Genomic DNA, 13278 nt, shown 5'->3' on the forward strand with positions numbered 1-13278 from the left:
TTTTTTACTTTGTTGCCTGCTTTTGGGACCTATTCCTTCTTCTGGATTGCCTTACTCAGCCTTTATAGAAGAGGAGGTTCCTAGTCTCATGGCAATTTGATATACCATAGTTTGCTGATATCCATGAGATGCCCTCCTGTATCTGAAGAGAAAAAGTGGAGGAGGAGTGGACGAGAGGGACTGTAAAGAGGGAAGGGACAGGAAACTTTGGTTCAGATGTAAAAATAAGATAAATAAAACAAAACAAAAACAAACAAAAATAGCTAATGGAGGGTGCTGGAGAGAAGGCTTAATGGTGAGAGTATGTATTGTTCTTACAGAGGACCTGATCCTGAAGGCTAGGAGCTGGGTATATTCTGTTTATTAAAGAATAATAAAAGTAGAAAAAATGTGTCTTTATGGAACTCCTTTTCAGTGCTGAGTGTTGAACTAGGGCCTCATATATGATGCCAAGCAAGTGCTCTGCTACTGAGCAATGAAAGTACATCTAAAGTCCCTTTCATTTACTTTATAAAATTATTATTCTTTAAAAACTTTTAAAGTCTCAACAAAACAAAGCAAAACAAAATAATTTGTAAGTCTTGATGTACTGATGGAGACTACAAGGGAGATGAAAGGTCCTCTACACAAACTATCCCTATACTATAACTATTATCTACAAATGTCTTAACATCTGAGGTTCCCTCTGGTCCATAATATCTTCTTGAATTTGACAGATTCTAATCTTTGGATGTGATTCTGTAGGTCCTTCAAGAAATCAGCTTACAGGAAAGAAGCACATGGACTGCACAGATGCTGGAAAGTGTCTTCACAGGACAAAGCCTAGTTTGTCTAGCTTCCCAATGGGCATATTACATAACTTGCTTATATGTGATCATTACGGCAGCCTTGCATAATATGTAAAGATGAGAAAATAGTACTCAAGAGTGGCAAAGTCATTTTATTTAGTCATACGAGATATAAAGTGACCTAAAAGTAAGCGTACCAAAGTACATAGTGATAATTGAAAATGTTTGTTTTTTTTCTGACCTGCTAGGGAAACAGATTTCTAGACACCAGCATAGAAACACAATCAACAACAGCCAGGACAATGTCTCCACTAGAGCCCAGCAACCCTTCCATAGCAAGCCCTGAATATTCTAACATAACTGAAGCTCAATAAAAGGATTTTTAAAAAGTTTTTTTATGAATATTGTAGAGGTCCTTAGAGAAGAAATGAATAAATTCCTTAACAAAATTCAAGAAAACACTAACTGTTTGTGGAAGGAAATTAATAAAACTTTCAATATCTGAAATAGAAAAAAAACAGTAATGAAAATCCAAGGTAAGGAATTCTGTAAACAAAAACTTCAAGCAGGCCTTTTCCGCGCTGCCCTGGGACGGGTCCATACGGCGTTGTTCTTGATTCCCGTCGTAATTTAAAAGGGAAACTTACACAATGTCCGGAGCCCTTGACGTCCTGCAGATGAAGGAGGAAGATGTCCTCAAGTTCCTTGCTGCAGGAACCCACTTAGGTGGCACCAACCTTGACTTTCAGATGGAGCAGTACATCTACAAAAGGAAAAGTAACGGTATCTGCATCATAAATCTGAAGAGGACTTGGGAGAAGCTGTTGCTGGCAGCCCGGGCCATCGTTGCCATTGAGAACCCCACTAATGTCAGCGTCATCTCTTCCAGGAACACTGGGCAGCGAGCTGTGCTGAAGTTTGCCGTTGCCACCGGAGCCACTCCAATTGCTGGCAGTTTCACTCCTGGCACCTTCACCAACCAGATCCAAGCAGCCTTCCGGGAGCCTCGGCTTCTGTTGGTCACTGACCCCAGGGCTGACCACCAGCCCCTCACAGAGGCGTCTTACGTCAACCTGCCCACCATTGCTCTGTGTAACACAGACTCTCCTCTGCGCTACGTGAACATTGCCATCCCGTGCAACAACAAGGGAGCTCACTCAGTGGGTCTGATGTGGTGGATGCTGGCCCGGGAAGTACTCCGCATGCGTGGCACTATCTCCAGAGAGCACCCATGGGAGGTAATGCCTGGCCTTTACTTCTACAGAGACCCAGAGGAGATTGAGACGGAGGAGCAGGCTGCCTCCGAGAAGGCTGTGACCAAGGAGGAATTTCAGGGTGAATGGACGGTGCCAGCGCCTGAGTTCACTGCTGCTCAGCTAGAGGTGGCCGACTGGTCTGAGGGTGTGCAGGTGTCCTCTGTACCCATCCAACAGTTTCCTACTGAAGACTGGAGTGCCCAGCCAGCCACTGAGAACTGGTCAGCAGCTCCCATGGCGCAGGCCACTGAGTGGGTTGGAGCCACTACTGAGTGGTCCTGAGCTGCTCTGCGGACACCCGGGCAAAGGGAAAAAAGGTGGAAGGAAAATAAAGTTTCTACAAGCAAAAACAAAAAACAAAAAACAAAAACAAAAAACAAAAAACAAAAACAAAACAAAAACAAAAACAAAAACTTGAAGCAGAACTACAAAGGCAAGCTTCACTCACCAACAGAATGCAAGAGATGGAAGAGAGAATCTCAGGTTTTGAAGATAAATAGAAGAAATGGAAACATTCATTAAAAAATATTAAATCTAAAAAACACTCGTGACACAAAACGTCAAGGCAATTTGGAACACTATGAAAGACGAAGTCACATAATAATCAAGCACTAAACATACAGAACAAAGAAAGAGAATCAAGAACTCCAAAGAAAAAAACCCCAAATATGGAATCCCACTTGACTTCTCAATGTAGACTCTAAAAGCCAGAAGGGCCTGGAGAGATGTGCTGCAGACTGTAAGAGATCACAGATGCCAACCCAGGGTACTATACCCAGCAAAATTTTCAGTCACCATAGATGGAGAAAATAAAATATGTTATGGTAAATACAAATTTAAGCAATACTTATGTACAAATCCAACTTCATAAAAGGTGCTAAGAGGAAAACTCTAATCTAAGGAGGTTAACTACAACCACAAAAAAAAAAGGAATAAGTAATATAAGATCAGCAGAATCAAAAAAAGGAAGCACACACACAATCATTCATAGACACACACACACACACACACACCACAACCACCATCTCCACCATCATCAACAACACCACCACCACAAAGACCACCAAGACCACCACCACCACCAAAACCACTACTATCACCACTACTATCACCAACACCAACCCCAAGACCATCATGTCAGCACAATCACTAAGACCAACAATGAAGTAACAGGAATTAGCAATCACTGGTCATTGATTGATATTTCTTAATATTGATGATCTCAATTTCCCAGTAAAATGACACAGACTAACAGATTGGATGTGAAAACAGGATCCATCCATCTGCTGTATCTAAGAAACATACCTCAACATCAAGGATAGATATCACCTCAGGGTAAAGGGTTGGAAAAAGAAATTCCAAAGAAATGGATCTAAGAAACAAACTGTTATACCCATTTTAATATCTAACAAAATAGACTTCAAAGCCAAACTAAACAAAAGAGGTAGGGAAGGACAAATCCACAAAAATAACATTTCAATCATTGACATCTATGTTTAAAACACAAGGGCACCCAACTTTGTAAAGGAAACACTACTAATGCTTAAATCACATATTGGCCTTCACACACTGATATTGAGAGACTTCAACACTCCACTTTCAAAAATAGATAGGAAATACATAGAAAAACTGAACAGAGAAATGCTATAGCTAACAGACTTTATAAAGCAAATGGACCTAACATATCTACAGAACATTTCATCCAAACACAGAATATACCTTCTTCTCTGAACCTCATATGTAAAGAGAAGCTTTTTCTTTGAGAGAAGCCTTCCCGCCAGCCTGGTTCTAGAGCCACATCAGTCCCAAATAAACACATAGGAGGCTATATTAATTATGAAGCTGTTGGCCTTGCTTGTTTCTTACTGGCTAGCTCTGACTTAAGTAATTACCCATAATTGTTAATCTAAGTATGTCTCTTACCGGAGAAGTTTCCGGGCTTCCTACCCCATGGTGTTACATCTCGACTCTCTTGTGTTTCTCCTTCCCAGAGTCCTCCTGGACTCCTAGTCCCACCTATCTAGATTCCTATTGGCCCAACAGTGCTTTATTGACATAAGACTTCCCCAACACTCATAAAACTTTCCCCAAAATTGACCACATACTCAGACATAAGCCAAATCTCAACAGACAGAAGAAAATTAAAATAACTTCTTACATTCTATCAGAGTACCATGGATTAAAGCTGGATATCAACAACAGAAACAGTAGGAAGCTTACAAACCCATGGAAACTGAATAACTCTCTACTGAATGAAAAGTAGGTTAATTGAAGTGAAAGAAAGTCAAGATTTTCTAGAACGTATACTTATGAAACACAATGAGAGCAGTTCTAAAAGACAAGTTCATAGCACTAAAGAGCTCTCACGATAGCAACTTAACACACCTCAAACTCTAGAACAAAGAGAAGAGATCGCACTCAAAAGGACTGGATGACAAGAAATAATCAAACTCAGGATTGAAATAAATGAAATAGAAACAAGGATAACAATACAAAGAATCAATGAAAAAGTTTTTTCTTTGTGAAAATTACTAATATCTAAAAACCCTTATCCAAATTAACTAAAAGTCAGAGAGAAAATGCCCAAGTTAATCAAATCAGAAGTGGAAGGGGGGGGGGACATAACAACAGATACTGAGGAAATCCAGAGAACCACAAAGAGATATTTTAAAAACCTGTACTTTACCAAATTGGAAAAGATAAAAGAAAGGTATTTGTTCCTAAATATATACCACTTGTCAAACTTAAATCAAGATCAGATAAACCGGGAACACTCCTCCATTGCTGGTGGGAGTGCCAACTTGTTAAGCCACTTTGGAAATCAGTATGGAGATTCCTCAGAAAAATGGGAATAAACCTATCACAAGACCCAGCAACTCCACTCTTAGGCATATATCCAAAAGATGCCCATTCATACAACAAGGATGTCTGTTCCACTATGTTCATAGCAGCATTATTTGTAATAGCCAGAACTTGGAAGCAACCTAGATGCCCCTCAACCGAAGAGTGGATAGAGAAAATGTGGTATATTTACACAATGGAGTACTATTCAGCAGAAAAAAACAATGGAATCCTGAGATTTGCAGGCAAATGGATGACACTAGAAGAAACCATCCTGAGTGAGGTAACACAGTCACAAAAAGAGAAACATGGTATGTACTCTCTCATATATGGATTTTAGACATAGATCTGGGGAGTGCCAGCCTACAATCCCATGGCCAGAGAGTCTGGGAAACAGAAACTTCATTCAGTGGCTGATGGAAGAAGAGGCAGACTCCCATGGCTAAGCACTGAGCTGAACTCAAGAAAGCCAGTAACAAAGAGGGAGGACTGATGACCAAAGGGATTAAGACTGGGCTGGTTTAACCCCCAGAAACAGCTGACCTGACAAAGGTTAACTTTTGAATCCCAGGCATCAGTCTGGGAATCCAGCATGGGACTGATCAAGACCCCCTGAATGGGGGTGTCAGTGAGGAGGCCTAGGTAATTTATTGAGCCTTGGGCAGTAGATCAGTACTCATCCCAAGTATACCCATGGACTTTGGACTCCTATCCAACAATGTGAGGTACACTCTCACCCTGAACTCTTGGGGGAGGGTCTAGGCCCTGCCCTGGATGAAATGACAGACTATATGGACACCCTCATGGAGGGCCTCACCCTCCCTGGGGAAATGAGGGGATAATGGGGGGGTTGGAGGGAGGGCACGAGAGGAGGGGAGGGAAAGGGAGAGGGACCTGGAACTGACTTGTGAAGCAACCTTGTTTCTAATCTAAATTTAAACTTAAAAAAAAAATCAGAAAAACCACTTAAACAGATATATAATCCCTAGTGAAAAAGAAGTAGTCATTAAAAAAATCCAAGGGCCATATGGTTTTAGCACAGAATACTACCTTGAACTCATTGGCACGGGAGAAATCTTTCTGAACAGAACACCATTAGCACAGGCATTAAGACTATCAATTAGTAAATGGAACCTCATGAAACTGAAAAGCTTCTGTAAAGCAGAGGATACTGTTGCTTGGACAAAGCAGTGACCTACAGAAAGGTACTTTTTTTTTTTTTTACCAACTTACATCTTACAGAAGTCTAAAATAAAATATACAGATTAAACAGGTCTGGGATGAATTTAAAAAGGAAAATATGAATAAATTGAAATCAAGTTTTTAAAAATGTTTCTTCTGAATAATACAATGGCCAAAAAATGCAAATGTAATTGTACACTCCTTTAATCCCCATTGGAGGCCAAAAAGAGTTCAACCAAAAAGATAATCATTAATAAATTACTTTGAAGATTTTCACCTAAAATTATTTTGTATACATCCTGAGAATATGTTATATCAAATTGCTTTCAGAATATAGTAAAATCTAAAGCTTTCAAGCAAGTTTTTTCTCCTGGAAACTGTCATGTTTTGATATTGTTCATAATTTTGTTTCATTTACAGTATCAGTCAAATAGTTATGTTTATGCTTGCATGGAAAAATACAACTGTTTTCTACTTCAGGATTTTCTATGATTATTTCTTCTAAGTATCCTGTTACCTAGTAAGAAAGTCTCCTTAAACTTGTAGTTAATATTGTCGCAAATCTGAAAGATACCAAACATTAAATTAGCAACCTTAAGTTTAAATCTTTAAAAGTTAATGACCATTGTTAATTAAATATAATTTGTTTTTTTAGTTTTATACTTTCCCTTGGTCTTATGAAACATCATACTCTGGTATGGAAAATACTTAAAAGATGCTCACAAGAGCCTTCCTTTATTAAAGGTATTGTTTTATACAGCATAAAGACAAATTTTATACAATATTCCAAACTTCAAATGCATAATTAGTAATAAACGAACATCAGCTTGATATTTAATAATATTGTTGTTTGTGTCTTAGACATTCTTTGTTGTCAGGTATGTAGAGATCTGTCCTCAAAGTGCACCTCAGGCATTCACAATGCCTGTTTCTAACTAATCAGCTCCAGAGCACAGCTCCAGGCATGGCATTGGGCCCTGGTGACTTAAACGAAATAACAACATATCTTGTATCTGGAACTTAACTTTGTCAAAAGTTCTTTATACCTTTCCTTCTTAAGGCTCTCATTACAGTTAAAACTAATAATGGTCCTGCTTATGGTAGCAGATGATTTGAGAAATTTTAAGATTAATCATCTTACTATCTACAGGGTCAAGTGATTGTGGAATGACAGCATGAGATACTTAATTGACAAACTAAAAACAAACAGATAAATAGGTATTGATAACCACTAAATCATTACATACTATTATACTATTTAGCTATATTAACTCTAAATTTTAAAAGTTCATTTTAAAGGACAATGGGTTTTTTTTTTTGTTTTTTGGTTTTTTTGCTGGACCAAAGTAGTTGTCCTAAAGGAGGCACAGCCTAAAATAAATGTGAAATAAAAAGAAAAGAGCCCAATGTTCTAACACTGAGGTGGGGTTATGCTTGTGTCTTTTGGAAAATGAACAGAGTACCAGATGGGTCCTAATTTGATGCATCTGACCAGGACATTCAGAGACTACCAAAGGAATGAAACATCTGAAGGCAGACAGCAAATCCATCACAAGGAGACATCCCAAACAGAGAGTAAGGTGAAAACACCGGGAGCTGCCAGGATTGTACTACAAGCTGAGACTTTGGGAAAACAACAAGGACTAAACCCAAAATGATACTGTTATGTTTAATGACTTTATTGAATGTTCATTTTTGCCAATGTGGAATCCAGATGCCTTTTGTCAGGGGATATAAAAGATATACCGATGATAGAAGACACATAATATTGTTTTGCCATGCTAAGGATTGCTTATATAGGCTTAAGTGGAATAAACCATATTACACACATTTAATATACAGCAAAAGTATTAGCAGAAATTAATCAAGACATGGATGAATTGAGGATTGATTTTGCCTTTTCTCTGTCTTCTGTTAGCTATTTTTATAATTCTCTTAAGTTGCTTGTATCAATTAGGCAATGCATTCAAACTTGGCCTTTATTACAGCCACGATTTTTTCTTTAAAAAATTAAAAGGGAGGAGATATTTGGAGCATTACATAAAGGTTCTTGCTCTCACAGATTTTCAGAGAAACCAGGAACATTAAGCATACAGGATTGTCTTTCCAAGACAAAGATGAAAAACCTGTTTTTCCATCCAGAAAGGTGAGAATTGAAAGTGATTAACAGCCTGGTGATCTGCTTTATCTGATGGTATAAAGCTCTTGCAACCAAGACCTGAGGGGGTTAGTAACTTAAATGACCCTGGCAGACAGAGTCTCCTCCAAGCTCCACAACCAGGACCTGAAATGGCTAATAGCTCAAATAACCTTTATGCTATCTGTATGTCCCAGACCATTAGGCCCTTAAGCTAATACAGGCAGGCTATCTTTAGAACCCATATTCTTGGAGAAAATTACATGTAGGCTATCTTTAGAACCCATATTTTTGGAGAAAATTACATGTACCCTTAGTTGAGTTTTAATGTATTACCCTTGTGCAACAGGGATTGTATTACATTTGGGAATTTTATTCTAAATTTTACTGAGCTTAAATACATTGGGAATAAACCATCAGTTATTAGACTCTGAAATCTGATCCAGTTTGATGAAATCAATCTGTGTCTGGCTTTCTTTTTTATCTCTTCTCATGGTTCCCTTCCCTGAATGGTACCTGCAGAGACCTCCCTCAGGCTAGGAGTGAGTTTACTTCAGATTACTGATTACTGCTTGCTTTCATTATTCAATTAAATGTTTAAACTATGCTTTAAATGCCTCTATGGAAAAACATATTTTTGTTACTCTTGTGATTTCATACAGCATGAACTCATAAGAACTTTACTCATATGACCTTTCTTAATCCTCAGAATATAAATTGTCTGGGGGCTCTGAATAAAGTTGGCTATTGCATAAGATTTTATTCTGCCTCATTATTGGCTCCATTCTTCCAGTTCTCAGCATTATATAAGATTCTTAAAAATTTTAAGAGAGAAGGGACCATGAAGATACAGAGTTTAAAAGGCAGTACTGTAATTTTATAAATATTTAAGATAAAATTGGGAAAATTCTTTTTAAAAAGTAGACTAGAGTATGAATCTCCTTTTAAATAGAATTTTTGAAAGACTATAAAATACATGAGGATATGCTTAATTCAACAAAACCTTCATGTAATGTAAGCTATTTTTCACATAAAACAGTTGGGAAAATAAAATATGCACATGCCTTATTTACAAAGAAATCAGGATGGGTAGATCAGAAAACAATAAAGTTTGTTATCCACAAGTGGTAATGAAGTGTGAGGAAGTGAAGCTAAGCGAAATAAGAGCAAATAGGAGTAAAGAGCTTTTCTATTTTTCTTCTTTCTGCTTTGTTTTTTTGTGTTATGCCCATTTTATAATTAAAGTATTATTATTACTATTTTGTTATTATTATTAAGTGTGTATGTGTGTGTGTGTGTGTGTGTGTGTGTAAGCACACATGTAGAGAGTGAAGGGCAACCTTGTGGAGTAGGTTTTCTCCTTCCAACTTTGTGTGGCTTCCAGGAATCAAATTCTAGTCAGCAGGCTTGAGATTTCAAAGCTTTTATTCATTGAGTCAACTCAGGAAGCATCATTTGTATGAGATTGTTGCAACTGTTGTTGTTGTTGGTTTTTTTTTTTTTTTTTTTTTTTTTTTTTTGGTTTTTACGAGACAGGGTTTTTCTGTATTGTTTGGAGGCTGTCAGTCCAGCCTCGCCTCGAACTTACAGAGATCCGCCTGCCTCTGCCTCCCGAGTGCTGGGATTAAAGGCATGAGCCACCATCGCCCGGCACAACTGTTGTTTTTAATGAGACTGGGTCTCTTTATGTATTCCTGGCTAGTGGCAATCCTCCTTCCTCTGCCTCCTGAGTGCTGGGATTAAAGGCATGAACCCACATTGCCCAGGAAATGTAATAAGTTTAAAAAATACTGGAGAACCAGCTAAGCTTGGAAGCAAAAGGAAACAATGTCTTCAACTGTATTGTAAATAAATATACTCTTCCCAAAGACCAGAGAGAGGGAAAATAAGGAGGGCAAAGAAAGAAAGAAAAAAAAACAAGTTAATTTGCTAACACAGTCTTTGATTAACTTTGTTGTAGGCTGATGGCATATGTGTGGGTGTGAATTTTAGGTTAATGAAGTTGAGCTGGTGGTGATGAGAGCTGGAAATAGATTCTGAACTGTCTTCAGTAGGTCTACTACAGTGTTTTGGCAAAAGAATTCTCTAGTTTAGAAATATTGTAAGAATGAACAAATGGGGGCTGGAGAGATGGCGCAGAGGTTAAGAACACTGTCTGCTCTTCTAGAGGTCCTGAGTTCAATTCCCAGCAACCACATGGTAGCTCACAACCATCTGTAGTGAGATCTGGTGCCCTCTTCTGGCATACATGGAGAGCTGTATACATAATAAATAAATAAAATCTTAAAAAAAGAATGGACAAATGGATCAGTATGTTTTACCAGAATTATCTAAGACAATATGAGATATGTAAAAGGAAGTTGGACCGGATGACTTATAGTTCCATCTACCAGGAAGAATTATGGATCTAATTTCAGCCTTGGCTTCAGAGAAGAAAGACATAACTTTGAAAATATAAGTTGGACTATGAAACACCAGGGTGGACACTTCAATTATAAAAAGAAAAAACACATGTGAATCATTATCTCTGTATTTTACCTATTTGTTAATTACTTGTATTTAAACATGATTATACACTTATATATATGTTTGTGCATGATTGTAATGAGAGTACTTATCACCTGGTTCTTGATACTCAGCATTTTCTACACTGAAAGAAAGTAAGGTATCTTAGGACAGTTATTGACTTCAAGGCTGTAATGGAGTATTAAAAGATGGGCTGGGTGCATCTTATTATTCCAGCTACTAAGAAAACGCCGAAAAGAAATATGTTCATAGACATAGGATTAGTTTTGTGGGTTTCCAGAAGGCCAAGTCTGGGACAATTTAAGAAATGAAAACTAAGTACAACAGTAAATTCCAAACCATTGAAATGTTGATTAATTCCTGTGTCCATACTGATGGCAGAGAAATGAGGGAAAAGGAAAGAATATTATTTACAACATAATGCCAAGGGCTAACTGAGCTAAAGTGAAAAAAATTAATGTCACTGAACAGCTTTTTTATTTGTTTGTTTATTTATTTATTTTTACTTCATGTTTCTGTCTTCTGTGAAGAATACACTGCAAAGGGAATAATTAGCTGACAGCAACGAGGCTGTTTGATACTCAGGCTGCACTCAAGTGTTACTGAGCACATTGTCACTACTGCAGCTGCATCACTTCTACCCCAGTTGGGTTGCTTCATGGATAAGTTCTACTACCAGGTAGCCATTTTATCTGGTAACATCATGCCTATGCTACAGTTTGGGGTTTGGCTCAACTAACTCCCCTTTCACAGCTTTTGTTTGACCATCATACTCTGAAAGATTTATTTTCCTACCCTTTGTTCCTCTGTCTTGGAATTTGCCTTTGGAGAGGACTGAACTGACTAACATACTCAAGAAAAACTGCTATGGAAAACAGTAGTATGTAATGTTTGTTTCTTTCATTTTGTTTGGACCTTGAGGCAATTGGAGGAGCAGATGCTTTGATGACCCACGTATTGCTTTTGGCTAATTTAATGTATACGCCAAGGTGAACATCAGCTGATTAGACTCAGTGTGGCTTTGGTAGACCACCTGTTAGCATCCATGATGCTAAATACCCCACACAACCACCACCACCGCCACCCATCTGAAGACGGTGACCTAGATAGTGAGGATCTTTGTTATTAGCAATCTGCTGCTTATGTTAGGTGTCTTGTTGCATCGTCTACCTAGAAGTCCCTACACATCTCTGAAGTAATGACACTCACGAGTGTGGTCTGCTTTGGTTTGATTGTAGCTTCATGTACAAGAAGCTTGTTCCCTAGTTTGGGGATGTTAGGAAATGTGGGATGTCCTTAGTTCACTGAAGATTTGCCCTTGGAAGGGCATCATTTCTCTCTTATCAGTACTCTTTCAATGATGACATCTGTAATTAGAACATCAATAGAAGCCATACTGACGGAACACCTAATTTCGTTTTCAGTCTTCAAAGCTTTGAGTTGAACTTCTTCAAAGTACTCAGCTTCATAGTAAATAAACTAGTATATTTGTCTGTTTAGTAAAAGCTTTTTTTTTCACTCCATTCTTTTTTTTTTTTTTTTTGGACAAGGTATCACAAGTCCAAAACGGCCTTGGACTTTTGATTTTTCCCTGCTTCAGCTTCCTGAGTAGTAGGATTACAGACATGCATCACATGCAGTCATCTTTATTGCAGTCATTTTGTGCATTCATCTCTGGAGACCATATTGCATATATGACCAAGAGCTTGGGAATGATCCTTGCTATTATTTCCAACGTCCATTCCCAAGAGTTCTGGTAAGAAGAACAACAACAATGACAAACTCCTAAATGTTACAAGGTTTCCCGCCCAGTTCTGCAGCTGCCTTTCCCCAAATGAACACACAGATACTATATTAATTATGAAACTGTTGACTGGTCACTTGGGCTTCTTATTGATTAGCTCTGTCTTAGTTATTAACCCATAACTACTAATTTATGTATTTCTACATTGTCTTACTTTATCAGAGAATGCCTGACATGTGTCCTCTATTCCAGGGCTCATATCGCTATTCCTTTCTGCTTATACTTCCCAGAATTCTCCTCATCTGGTAACCCCGCCTATCCTTCCTGCCTGGCCACTAGCTGAAAAGTGCCTTATTCATTAACCAATAAGATAAACATATGTACAGACGACATCTCCTGAAGCGCAAACAAAAAGTTGGAAAGCAATGCCTCAGTTTTGTCTAGTTGTTTGTAAAATGCAGTCCCCAGCACCGCAAGTTAGTGTTCATATAACACATTCTAACACTTATGAACACAAATAGAACTCTTCCTCTTCTTCAGTTCATTTTTATTTTTCCCTCTTTTCCCAGGCAAGTGGAAAGAACCCGAGGGAACAAACTCCTATTTGCTCAGGATTTTCTCCTTTGGCCTATAGCTTGTTAAATTCCTCACTAAGCCTGATCTTTGACATTGTTCACTGGTATTGGGATACATAGGAATGAAGGCAGTCTGATGTATTATGTACCTTTCACTGGTTAAACAAGCTCCTTAGAAATCAGTTACAGTGCCCACCTTGTTGAGCTATGTGTTTTAGTAAGATAATTC

At 38.1% G+C, this 13278-nt stretch overlaps 1 protein-coding gene across 1 annotated transcript; it reads left to right on the top strand.

Annotated features, from left to right (window-relative positions):
- Positions 1 to 1371: 1371 nt before the first annotated feature.
- Positions 1372 to 2394, top strand: LOC101842929 (40S ribosomal protein SA-like). Its single transcript, XM_040751487.1, has one exon. The coding sequence runs from the start codon at positions 1439 to 1441 to the stop codon at positions 2324 to 2326; it is 888 nt and encodes a 295-aa protein (XP_040607421.1). The 5' UTR covers positions 1372 to 1438; the 3' UTR covers positions 2327 to 2394.
- Positions 2395 to 13278: the final 10884 nt, after the last annotated feature.

Source organism: Mesocricetus auratus, unplaced genomic scaffold (assembly GCF_017639785.1).
Source record: "Mesocricetus auratus isolate SY011 unplaced genomic scaffold, BCM_Maur_2.0 Super-Scaffold_100009, whole genome shotgun sequence".
Classification (NCBI taxonomy): Eukaryota; Metazoa; Chordata; class Mammalia; order Rodentia; family Cricetidae; genus Mesocricetus; species Mesocricetus auratus.